The sequence below is a fragment of the Canis lupus genome, chromosome 11 (genome assembly GCF_003254725.2).
Source record: "Canis lupus dingo isolate Sandy chromosome 11, ASM325472v2, whole genome shotgun sequence".
Classification (NCBI taxonomy): Eukaryota; Metazoa; Chordata; class Mammalia; order Carnivora; family Canidae; genus Canis; species Canis lupus.
Genome location: NC_064253.1, coordinates 24354395 through 24367433, shown reverse-complemented (window position 1 = coordinate 24367433; position 13039 = coordinate 24354395). Strand labels below are relative to the sequence as shown.

The window sequence follows — 13039 nt, the reverse complement described above, 5'->3', positions numbered from 1 at the left end:
GTTATTTATTGAAAGAGCAGAGCAACTGACATGGTTATTTTCTAAATCATTTTGTCTAGGGCCTGCAGGACTTTATACCAAATGTCAGACCAATTTATCAAAGAATCGCTCTATTCAGGAAGAAAGTGATTTAGAGTGTCTCTATAAACATACCCACCTGTATTTACACACTTACCAGTAACAGTTTTGGGGATTTTGCAGGAATACAAAGATGTTAAACCTGGAACAGCTTACTTGTATTTTATACAATTTGGGTAGGATTTATTGTGCACTTTTGAGTGGTGCCTTGGGGAAATATGCAGGTGAGTAACATCTTCCTTCCCTGCTCAGAAGTACCTTGGGCTCAGGTGTATATAGGAGTGACATGTTCACAGGGAAATGGATTCCTGCACTCCCACTCACTGATGTACACGGTTATTGTGAGCGGGGTCTATGGAGGGGAGCCGGGTGGGACCTTGAGTCATGGCCCAAGTCAGGCCAGTTGTTTGAGCCCCTTCCTTCAGAAGGATCCCCACTGGGTCGGGGTCCTTGTCAGGGATAGGTGGGACAGGCCTGGTAGAGAGGAGACTAGCAGAACGTCGCTTTCCCAGAGGTAAAACCAGAAACAGCTCAGAGATGAGGTGCTTGAATGGGAAGCCAACTTCGTTCTCAGTAAACAAATGGAATGTCTGGTACCTCCCCAGTGGCTGGATCAGTAGAAATTTCTATTGCACACCAATTAAAATTGCAGTCAAATGTTGAATTATATGGCCGATACACTTATACAATGTCATCTGGAAATCTCAGTTTTCCAGTGACTTCTGTTATCTTTTAGTGATGCCCTTTCCACCTGCCAACCAGCCCTCCTTCTATTCTCCCCAGTCAAGTGGTGTGAAAATTAATGAGACTAGTTGGCAGTGAATCCTTTTGAGAGTGCTTTGCTTATAATCCCTTCATGGATCTCTTTGTAAAAGGTTTTGGGTCCTGGGAAGGGGGTTCTCCCCCATCCAGGATCTGTACACCAGACTTTACTCTCCCTTACCTTGCGGGGCAGCACTTTTCCCCTTTGCCTTTACCTGCCGAGGGTTCACAGATGACCCCACAGTGCCCGCCTGCCCTCACTTCACCTGCCTTCCTTCTGTTGTTGTTCCTGTCGCTCACTCTTGCTTGAGACCAATGAGGCTCCCATTTATTTTCTAAGCTGGTTATCTGTATTATCTCCGGTAATCTTCAGATAATACTGGAGGGTTTGAACAACTTAGCTAAAATATGTATGAAGGAGAAATGATCTGTGCCATGTGAGCTAAGTGTGTTTGATCTGTAATATCTGGAGCTGGAAGGTAGATAATGAATTACATCATCATGTTCGGAGCTGAAGGGAAGGCAGTTGAGTTTCAAAACCAGTCTCCATTGTGTTTTGCCTCCTCGTTGCCTCCTCAGAGTCTGCTGTGACTTTCCTTAGAGCTGACATAAGCACCCCCGGAGTAGCAAATCCCTGGGGAAATATTTGAGCTAAATTTGCATTGGCCATTTTGGGCTCTGGGACAGTGAAAGAAAGATTCAGGTGCCCCTTCAAAATGGGCTGGAACCAGAGATATTTTCCAATTGGTTATGATCATCCTGTGATGAAGAGACCTAATCGCTCAAATGATAGCATGAGTATTTTTTTTCAATATTTCTTGTTAGGGAGGCTTAAAGACTTTATTGGAAGATGAATTTCAGAGCAGAATAACTGTATACTCATTGTATAATAATATACAATATGTGTTCTGTTTATATGTTTTGAATAGATTTCCTTTCCCATAAATGTCTATCAAAACAGAGTATCTATAAAGTAGTTGAAAACCCAGAGTTCAATTCCTTAGCACTAGCCACTGGGTGCTGGAACTTTTACAGGATCCTTTTCTGTGTTAGTAGGATAGTTAGTGAAATAGTTGGAGAAATATGTCATTTTCTGTATTGATCAGCTACAGAGGATTAAAATAATCAGGGCTATAATCTTGCCCCCTCACTGATGGTTTCTCTGACACCAGGACCACCACCACCTCTCTCACTCTACACACGTAATGCTGTGTCACTTTTTCACTGTTATTTTTGTGCTGACTTTTCATGCTTCCTTATGGCTTTATCCTGCCTTGAGATATTTCATGATTTTAGACCTAGGTCAGCGTGCTCAAGTTTGATACCGTTTACATTTCTAGGTTCTTCCGATCTCAACAGTCCCTAAAGAGTTGGGTAATTTTCATTTGTGACGAGGTATAGCGGAATGAAATCAGCCTTTCCTTCATCTGGTTAAGATTTGGAGGAAGACTGTTCCCTGCCCTGTCCAGTAGAGGCCTGCCATCATACTGTGCAGTGGAGCCCATAAAATATACATGTGTAGTAACACCGCCATCCTTCATTCCCGAGCATGTATAATGTACTCATAGGAGTTACTGAATTTAATAAATGACTGCATTTAGATATGCATCTTTCTATTTAGGTTTATGTTTTAAAAATTAAGTCTTGCTGGGGCCCTTGCAAGTCATTTTTAAAAGCCTCATCACAAGATGATAAAATTACCGGTTAAGAGGCCAGCTCAGACACCTGCCTACACCTCTCCTGGCACATTGATGCAACCGTCACATCTGGTATGCCTTTCCCCACAGTCTGAATTTCAGCAGGTCACAACTTTATTGGGACAGAAGGCAGGACTCTTAAAGTCCTGCACTGCGCTAGTATGTGAAAGGGATTCTGGGGTCCGTGCAGCAGGAACAGATTGTACAGTGCAGACTTGGGCTGGTGTGGGCACAGGCACAGTACTCCCCGGGGTGGGTATTGTAACTCTGAGAAAACTGGCACAACTGTCCACAGCACAGGAAGTCATGGGTCTGTTGTAGGACAACATAAATAGGATGTAGCTGTATTAATTTAGATTAAAAAATGATATACAAGTTGGGGTGGTATCTCTCCCACCCCGGCCCTCACCTTCAGTCTTGGGGCTTGGAAAAATGAGCAGCCCTGGGATTGACAGGTGTTGGCTCAGTGCCCCAGTCATCCATATGTGCTTTGAGCATCCTGAGAAGTGGAATCCTGGTCTGAGCACATTGTTGGGAGGTGCAGCTCTAAAAAAGGCAGTCTCTCATCTGTGGCTTTTTCCATTTGAGTGTAGGGGCTGCCTGGCCTGGAAATCCCGCAGTTGTGGAAGGGCTCCATGGATACAGCCCTGCGTGCCAGCCAGTCAGGCCTGGCGGCTATAGCATGGCAGGCAGCACTTTGTGCCCGGAGGGTCTCATCCTCTGCTTGGCTGTGGCCATGCCCCTTCCCTGGGGCTCCCTGACCGTCCCCCAGGCAGGTTCTGGCTCTAGCACGCTTCCTACCTGTTCCTGATCTTGGCATCAGATAGGGTCTCTCTCAGCTCTAGCTAGACAGGTGCACTGTTGTATCTGCTCGTGGCTCATTGGTTTTTGCTTAGACCATCCACTTTCCTAAAGCAGAGCAAAAAGCATCCAGGCATAGGGAATCAGTCTCCTCCCGTGCTTGGCCTTGCTGGGCCAGGGGCCGCTTGAAGGACTCACTTTGCATAATGAGCCATCTCTCAAGGTGTGCTTTCACATCTTGGCCGCAATTAGGCAGTATTATTACCTTTGCAATCAGTTTAAAATATTCTAATGCAGACACCTGTTTTTATGACAGAAAGGCTTTGTATTTAAAGCCATGATTTTCCCCCAAGAAATTTGTAGAAATGGCCAGCGTAGTTGACCTGGAAAAGTGACACGGAGTCCAGAAGTATGCCTCACGTGCCATTCAAGTTACACGGTCAGTTGAAATCATGAGGGAATATTCAGTTCTTGAGACTTGCTCAGACCTTTTGTTGACATCAAAGGGAATATAGCACATGAAATTAAAGTCCAGGAACTTGTCTTTGGCTCCAGTCTTTTCTGTCAGACACACATCCTAAGCTTCCAAAGACTTCCATGTATGAAAAAGAGCATGTCCAAGTAGAAAATATTTCACAAGATCCCACATTGTCATCGGATGGGAGGCTGGCCTCTGTATGTGAAGAGGGCACAATTAGAAGGACAGATATTGTTTTTTTCCTCCATTGGTGGGATGGGTTCCACCAGGATTATTCTTCTCATGACCTTGTGACCAGCAGAATGTGTGGGTAACATGCTTGTGTCTAGGGCTGAGAGCATCTTGTCTATAGAGCTGAGAAACCAGGTGCTCAATTTTTCCTGCCTAGCATCCTGTCCTTAACTTACACTCATTTAACACTGGCTGCTGAGTTTCAAACCACATAGTTCACAAGGTTAGGCTTGCATTAAAATTGTAGGTGGACAGAGATATGGCAAAGGGCTTGTTTTCAACTTTCCAGTGATATTTTATGGTGCTGCCCTTGGAGACTTCCTGACCAGCTGGGTGAGAAGGTCAGTCACGCCATAACATTAAAGCCAGGGCAAAGTGGGCCAATTCCTCAGAGTTAAGAATAATTTAATGCTGAATCCCCAGGATCCCGAAGAACCTGTTCATGTTTATTCATGCTCTGGAAAATGGAATCACTGCCCAAGAAGCAATATGTTGTGATTTTACTCTAAATCCAGTTTCCTAAAAATCTATTTAAGGGCTTAGGTGAACTCAACAAGGATCTAATAAAGCCAGGTAATTGAACAACACAGAGGCCGATAAAACTCATGGGAGATCATGTCGGAGATAAACTGCAGCAGGAGACAGCGTGGACAATAATTTAAACTAATTGTGCACTTTGATGTAAATGAACTTCTCAGGAAGAGAAATGGAGGCCTCATTGTAGGCAGCTCTCTGAAAACCGTCTGTGGCATGCAGAGCACCTGCCCAAAACACATACGGCAAACGATTTGGGCTCTGGTGGGGAGCAGATGAACAGAGGAGTTGCATGAGCCGTGAGGTGGTACAGGGCTGACAAACACGGCTGAAGCCTCTTCTCTTTGCAAACCGGTTGCGTGGACAGGGTGGGTGTGCTAGGGGACAGCACAGGTGGGTGAATGCTGAGCTCAGGGTGGGGTGGGGAGGATATGGGGAACAGGAAGGAAGGAAAGGTTATTAAAAGTGGAGGTTAGTGTAACCATGAATAAGTGAGTGGCCTAGACTCTGGGAATCTCAAAGTCATGAGGCGTCTAGGCTCAAAGCAGAAATTGAAACAAGCAGCATGCAAGAAATACATGGTTTTGAATTGACCAGATGGGCCAGCCTCTGTGATGTCATTGTCACACACCCAGAACAAATGGTACAAAGCTACGTGTATGCCTGCCGTTAATTCTAACAGTTGAAGGGCCAGTCTGCTTTTAACTTTGGCGAGTGTTGGGAAACTGGAACTGTACGCCTCTACATGTCTCCACCTGGAAGGAATGTTGACAGTTGAAATTATCAGCTGTTACAAACACAGAGCCTTCATCACAAGTGAGGGCAGCAAGGCATCACCTGGAGTATAATTGATAGCAAATGCACCTTGCACTTAGAAGGTGTCTCAGTTTATCTGTCAAACCAAGAAGAGCAGCGTTGTTTCCGTATAAGGCTGAAATGTTTTTGCTATGCCTGGTGTTTAATCCATACAGTTTGAAAGACAAGAATTTGAAAAGTAAATTTATATTTTTGATTTCAGATTGTCTGTTTTGGGGAAAGATTTCTAAGCCATGTGTGCACTTTCCTTTGTGTTTTAGGAGGTGGGGAGAAAAGCAGATTTTTGTGCAGTTATGTGAGAAGCTTTCTGAAATCTGACCTTTGTTTTCTATTTTTTTTTCCTTATATAGGATGATTATTTCAGAAACTGGAATCCCAACAAGCCCTTTGACCAAGGTAAAGGATGCATTATTCCTTGTCGTGTGTATTCTGTGGACAATGCAGTCTCATTTTTCCTTCCTTGCGTGCTGAGTTACTGTTTCTGAGAAGGCCAGAGCTGTCTTATTTAACTGACTTGGAGGCCTGAGATGACTATGGTGATAGAAATTATTTTGTCAGTTTGCTCATTTGTCTGAGATTGTGCAAGACAAAATCCTAAAAATGCAACGAATTGACTATAGTCATTGGATGTTTTGTTTTTGTTTTTCTTAAACACGAACCCAACAAAAGAGTAAAATGCTTGTCACTGTAACCTGGTAAGTTGTCAGGTTGAATCCAGTGATTTCTTTTGTGGAACAGACTGCCTGGAAATGCTGTGCAATTGACATGAGCTATAAAAATGAAACTTTCTTTCTGGAAACAGGTTAGTCCCAGGAGGCTTTCAAGGGCACTAATATTTCATTTGCTAAATAACTTCTTCATGGTTTCTAAATAGAAGCTTGTTTCTGAGTCCGCTCACTGACCACTTGGGTGTAAGCTGGGTCCTCAGAGGGCTCTTTGCGCTCACACCAGCAAGCATGAAGCCTGTCTCCTGATGGCCATCGTAAATCAGTCCCAGTGAGCTCATGTGCGTTATTTAAGACACACTGAGGACCTGCCGTGAATCACGTCCCTGCTCCTATTGTTCCATGTGTGGCTGCTGTTGCTGCAGAACCGGCCTCTGAAAATGACGCTAGATTGTACTTGAAGTACGTGTATGCAGTTAATACTGAAACCTGGACGAAAAAGATGACCGACCACATATCAAAGGTTCACATTTCTGAGGATGAGCTTCAGTACTGTGGCTTAAGTATTTGATGTGATCATGGTGGTCACCCTGACAAAGAGAAATCAAAGAAGGCATTGACATGTAACATGGTAGCAGGGGCCCCCTTCTATTCTGTCCTCTGTTACTTTAATGGGTCCCACTGTCCCTGGAATCTGGGTTTTTTTTTAAATAAACAAAACTGGTATTAAAATTTCTACATATGCATTTTAGGTTCTGCCTCCAAGTAGGACATATTTTATTCATTCATCCATGCATTCATTCATTCTCAGATGTTGCATACCCACTGTGTACACAAGCACCAAGCCAGGATCCAGGAATAAAACAAAAAAAGCTGTGGTGCCCACCCTGAAGGAGCTCAGAGTAGAGTGCCAGGACGTAACCCAGTCAGCAGTTTCATTGGGATATGCTGAGGGCTGTGATGCAGGTATATGCAGGGGAAGGTGTTGGATCGATAGGTGGGGAACATACTGTATGTTGCATGTGTCTCAGGAGCAGGTGCCAGGGAAGGCTCTCCTTTGGAGATCGGTCTAGGCTTCTTCATATCTTAGCTGCCTCCAAGAGCCTTTGCAACTTTACCAATGACTGAGCCATCACAATAAACTACATTAAAGCATGAGAGGATGTTTATAATTTAATTTAGAAGTTTTCCATTGAAAATGGTTGAAATTTCTAAACATTTCTTTTGAAAGGGTATGCCTTCATTTCAGAAGAATGCTCAGATACAGAGCAACACATTCTCTGTCCGTGCCTGACAAACGAGCTCTTCTATAAACGTTCCCACCAGGATTTTGCCTACGAAGGCGCTTCAACTGACGGTGGCAGTGAACTCATTGTTTCCAAGCTTGAACCAGAAATAGGTTCTTGTCCTTTGAGGATCAGATGTTATCTAAGTAACTGCCAGATTTATCTTTCCCCCAAGACTTGCAAACAAATACTAAAACTTTACCAGGGGAAGACATTTTCATTTTTACTAATAAACATTGGAAAAGATAATACTTGCAGGTGGGCCTCATTGGCCTCTTGGGGAGGTACCTGATAGCTTCCCTTGATTTGGGGGTTTATACAGATACTTTGAGCATCAAAAAGAGCATGGTATTTACATCTGCTGAACCAGAAAGTCCAAAGAGGGATTTTTCTCTCCTAGGAATGACAACAAGCATATCCAGCAGATTCCCACCCCTGCTGCCTCTCTTTCTAGCTCTGCAGGCTTGAAAACTGGATCTGCTTAGATAAATCTTCCTTCGATAAAACCTCATGACTTTATGGGGCATAATTGAGGACCTTAGCCGAGGAGCCCCACTTTGTAGTTCAGGTGTAGCCGCTGTTGGCTATTTATATACAAAGGCATGGGGAGAGCGGCAGGGCTGAGAATAGCCTTCACTTAAAATATCAGCCCCAGCAGATGTCATCAATTACATCGTGTGCTGCTCAATAAAAATGGGAGGTTACTATATCAGTGCTGACACCGCTTGGTGAAATATAAACCATTGGCATGGAAGATGTAGAGCATTTCATCTTCCAGATAATAGGAGAATTGCTGAACTCCAGTGAAAGTTGTCAGCTGCAGAGAGAAGTCATTTCCCTTCCTGAGCTGAAAAAGAAGCCAACATGGCTCAAGTGGGTTTGTGGTTGGGGAAAACTTTGAGTTTGTAGAAATTGAACGTGTTGAAAAACCTTGCGGGGTTTCACATGACAATTATGCACTGGCACAGGGTGAGGTGGTGGGGGGCGATGGACAGGGGCTTTGTGTTGGCACTGGGGTGAGGTGGCCTTCAAATGTAGAGGGGAAGGGGGAGGGAAGGCAGGCCACAAGGGATTCTGGGAGAGTATAGCCAGAAAGGTGGGTTCGAGGCAGGTCTTCAGACACTTCCTACCAATCAGTGAAGCTTGAACTTTGTTTTCTCAGCAGTGGGGAACTGTAGGAAGGTTTTAAGCAAAGGAGTGACGTGATGAAGGCAGCGTTTTAGAGGACTTAGTTTGGTGACTCAGCATCCGTGAGAGGAACCCAAGGCACATCTGCTAAATGACGTCCGTCCTGCAGGACCGTTGCATGACTCCATTGCACCTTTCAGTGCCTCAGAGCTCTGAGCTTTGGTTGTCACAGATGGTGAGCCTCAGCATTCAGTTCTGGAGCTGGATCCCTGGAATGCGCGTGGAGCTTTGGATTCCCTTAAGCGTTGGCTCGAATAGTTAGGACACTCACAGTATTCTAGAAGTAGTTCCTTGGCTGTAATTGTACTCGCCTTCAGGATATTTACCGAACTTTGGACAACAGGGCCTCATAGGGGAAGCACTTATCGTGTAATTGACTCCAAGGCCTTTAGAAGAAAAGTGCCTCCCTTGGTGGTCTCCTTCCAGGAGATGGAACATGCCTTTAACTTGTTATCTTCAAGCGAATCATTAATGTTTCTGTCAGTGGAGTATAATAGCCATCAACCTCAGGCTTTTCTAAGAATTCTTTGTGGAGATTTGGGTAAAGTAGTATATCCTTTTTTTAGTTGTTATAACAATTTGATGCCACATCTCCTCACAGAAGGGGCAGAGAGGGGTTCAGAATTGAAGAGAATGATTACTCATTCAGGTGAGACATTGCCTTTGTGAAGTTCCACAATGCCCGAAGGCCTGCGGGGAGAGCTGGGCAGGCTGCCCAGTTGGAGAGGCCATGGGCTGTTGCAAATGGTTCTTGTCCTGTGTGGGCAGGGGTGGAGGCCCTGGGGTGGACCTCTGCAAGAGGCCAGCTGAGGCTGCAGGGCTCTGGCACAATCCCAGGTTTTGGGTGGTCTCTGCCCTTTGAGCCTATTCCATCACTCGGCCCCTAACCAACCTGGGAGCCCATAGTGGGTGTTGAGCAGGGAAGGGTTTATGTTTCCAAAAGTGGTATCTGGTCCAGCAAAGTGCTTCTCCAAGAAAACTGTCCCTGGTCCAATAAGTTTAGAGCACATATGAACTCCTGTCTTCTGGAGATTCACAGGGCTCAATAGCGATTGAAAAGCTCAGAAAAGGCTTTTAGTAAAGAAGCCCATTTAACTCAGAATTTTTCTCAATTTGCTTTTGACCACGTATTTGTTTGTTTTTTCACCCCACACTTAACAGGTGCCTAGAGAAAGTAGAGTGTTCTGTGGGATGCACTTTGGTAAGTGCAGCGTGGGGACTTGGGGTTTGCAGTCAGGTTCTCCACATTTGAAACTTGACTGTGCCAGCTACTACTGAGCAATTCTGGGCAACTTGTTTAACTTCTCTGCTCTGAAGGCTTCCAATCTGGCAATGGTACCGGGAAAGGCACTGGGAGGATTAAATGAGTTAATGTCTGGCATACAGTAAGTGCTCCATAAATGCTGCTTCAGCAAATAATTGATCTTTTTCATTGCCTCTTCTTCCTCTTTGCCTGTCTCTCCCTGTTGCTTCCTTCCTTTTCCACTGAGGTTTTATTTCTTTCTTCATTTCTTCCCTTCTGGAGGCCTTCAGAGTTGCAATGCTCTGAAGCTCTCAGGGCAATTCGGAGTTGGCCTGCTTCATACTAGGTGGGTGGGGCATTGCACTGGTGCACCCCTGATTCTCGTTTTGGGGGCTGAAGAAGTTAAGGCTTTTAGTGTATTCCTTCCTTCCTTTCTCCCGCCTGTCCACAGTTATCAAATGTTCCTCCTTTCAGCCTGCTGTGCTGGTTAACAGGGACCATGTTAAGAAAGGCCTCTCTGTGGGATGCTCCCACTTATCAGCCAGTCATAGCCATCCATCTAAGGTCTGGAGCTTAGAGAGGGTGTAAGGACTGAGAAGGGGATGCTGAGGGCCGACAGCACCAGGAGCTGCTGGTGGGCATGGGTCGGGTGAGGGGTGTTGGTCTGGGAAACTGGGAAATCCATAAGGTGTCAAAGAGATAATTTACTGAACCTTGGTATTGTGTTAAAAGAATAAAAGGTGTTGCTTTGTGTCATGGAATAGAGGATGAACAAGAAGCAAAATGAATTCTGAAAAGTTGTTTCAAAGCTCCTTGACTGGTCTTTTTGGAAAAAGAAATTTGAAGCTTTAATCACAAAGTTTTTGTTGAAGGAAAGGTGTCAGTGCTGCTGTTTTTGCATTGGGACATTGGGAAGGTAATTTATGTGTATAACCAATACCTTACTTTAGAAGAGAATTCCGATTACTTGAAGAAGTCCTAGAGTGATGGAACACTAATTACTTTAGGTTCTCTCCTGTGGCCATGGTCCACTGAGGAAAGAACCCACCGATTTATTTGGGTTATGATGCTCTGCTTGATGAGACAGGCCTTTCTAGGACAAATGGCTGAAGGGAGATGGATCATGGAACTTTTTGAACCAAGTGAGTTCCTTTAATGTGAAATAAATGAATGTTTTAGATGGAGTGTATAGCTGTTGGTTTTAAGGATAATGTTTTTCCTCTGTAGTGAATACTAATCATTCTTCCCGAGCAGCTTGGCTGTGACTAAATCTCCACCAATGCCGGTGATCTTCAGAGCAGAATATGAACTTGTAGGAATTGATCTCCAGATAAAAATAAAGCTCAGAAAGTCAGGGGCTCTCTTCACTCATGCTGTTCACTTGAATTGAAGCAAAGAAGAAAACCCTTGCCCTTTGACTTCCAATCTATTATACTAAGATCCCAACATGCTCAAATTCTGACCAAAGCCTTGAACTGTTTTGAAGCAAAAATTCTAAAACTCAAAAGGAGAGAGTCCTTCCCATGTTCCAGCTGTGTTTCTGGAACCAGAGCCCTGTGGATCATGGCAGCATCCACATTTTGTCCTGGTTCTAAATGGTGCTCTGGAGGAGGCAAGATTGCTTATTTATAAAATGATTCTTCAGAAGGGATTTTTGTTTCCTCTAGATTAATCTGAAGTTTTACATTCTAGGCTTAAAAGAAATCTTGAGTCCCCGCAGCTTTCCTCTTGATGTGGAATTTAACCTCACCCCAAAAAGAGCCTCTGATTTGCATTCATAGGGCCTTGAACATTTCTCAGTGTTTAAGGATCTATTCACCTTATCTGATCGCTTGAGCTGCTGATTTTCAGAGGCAGCTGGCCTGGTTTGTGGGAAGCATCTTAATAATTTTCTCCTGTTTCTCTCATGCCTGGTCTGCTTGGTTTCTGCCTACCTCTGCCTTTCCTCATCGCGTCATGATGACACTTTGGCCTAAGTGGCAGTTCCTCTCACCATTTCCCACCCCAGACCTCCCTGCTCTGCCCCAGCCCCATTAGCTTCTCTCCCTTTGCTGTCCCTTCTTCTCTCTTTCTGGATTATGATGATAAAATAGTTACTGGTTTTAAATTTGTGTAGTATTGATTTTTAAGTGTCCAAAGTCAGTTCTGTCAGAGAAGAAACAGAAAGCTGTTAATTCAAATCTTGGTATGCTCCGTTTTTTTTTACTCAGCCTATCTGCTTTGAAGTTTAGATCAAGTTAAAACTTTCATCTCTGGTTGCCTTCGCCTGTTTGCTTATTTTAAAGAAATCAAAACATCAGATAAGAGATTGAAATCCAAGTGGGTGCCCCATCTTGGTCCTTTCCTTAAGTGCCACATCATTAAGGGACTTTTCTGTCCAGGTTCTTACACTTTTATGTCACATGGATGTGTCTACAAACAAGATGTTACATGTTGTGCTATAGAAGTAAATGTTTCCTTCTCTAACCTGTTTATTTCTTTTTTTTTTAAGATTTTATTTATTCATGAGAGACAGAGAGAGAGAGAGAGAGGAGGGAGAAGCAGGCTCCATGCAGGGAGCCCGATGTGGGATTCGATCCCGGGACTCCAGGATTACTACCTGGGCGGAAGGCAGGCGCCAAACTGCTAAGCCACCCAAGGATTCCCTAACCTGTTTATTTCATTGAAAATTGTTTCTGAGGGTTTTTGGTTCGTAGCTGTAGATCTAGTTAATGCCTTCCTATGGTTACATTGCATCATATTAATATGCTTCCATTTATCCGCTATTCCCCCATTGGTGGGCATTGATGTTGATTCTATTTGTTTTGCCATCGGGCTGCTTTTTCTCAGTATTTTAACACATGCTGCCAACTGATTCTGCCCTGAAGGTGCTTGTCCTAGAGAGCCTGGGATTCCAGGAAGGGGTTGACATGGGTCATGACTCTGCCACTATTTAAATGTGTTAAATTCAGGCAACACACACAGCCTTTCTGAACTTCACTTAGCCTATTTCTTTTTTTTTTTTAAGATTTTATTTATTTATTAGAGACACAGAGAAAGAGAGGCAGAGACATAGGCAGAGGGAGAAGCAGGCTCCATGCACGGAGCCCGATATGGGACTTGATCTCGGGTCTCCAGGATCACACCCTGGGCTGAAGGTGGCGCTAAACCTCCGAGCCACCCAGGCTGCCCCACTTAGCCTATTTCTGAAATACACAGGGGGTTCCCAAAGTCCTCTCTATCCATGATCTTTAAGCTCTCATGGTTTCAGGCAGCATAGA

The 13039-nt window shown here is 44.3% G+C and overlaps 1 protein-coding gene across 1 annotated transcript in view; it reads left to right on the top strand.

Annotated features, from left to right (window-relative positions):
• Positions 1-13039, top strand: part of SPOCK1 (SPARC (osteonectin), cwcv and kazal like domains proteoglycan 1) — a 499775-nt gene that overhangs the window by 219156 nt on the left and 267580 nt on the right. The window contains exon 3 of the mRNA XM_035697008.2: positions 5748-5793. Within this exon, the coding sequence (XP_035552901.1) occupies positions 5748-5793 (46 nt within the window). The remainder of the gene's footprint in view (positions 1-5747; positions 5794-13039) is intronic.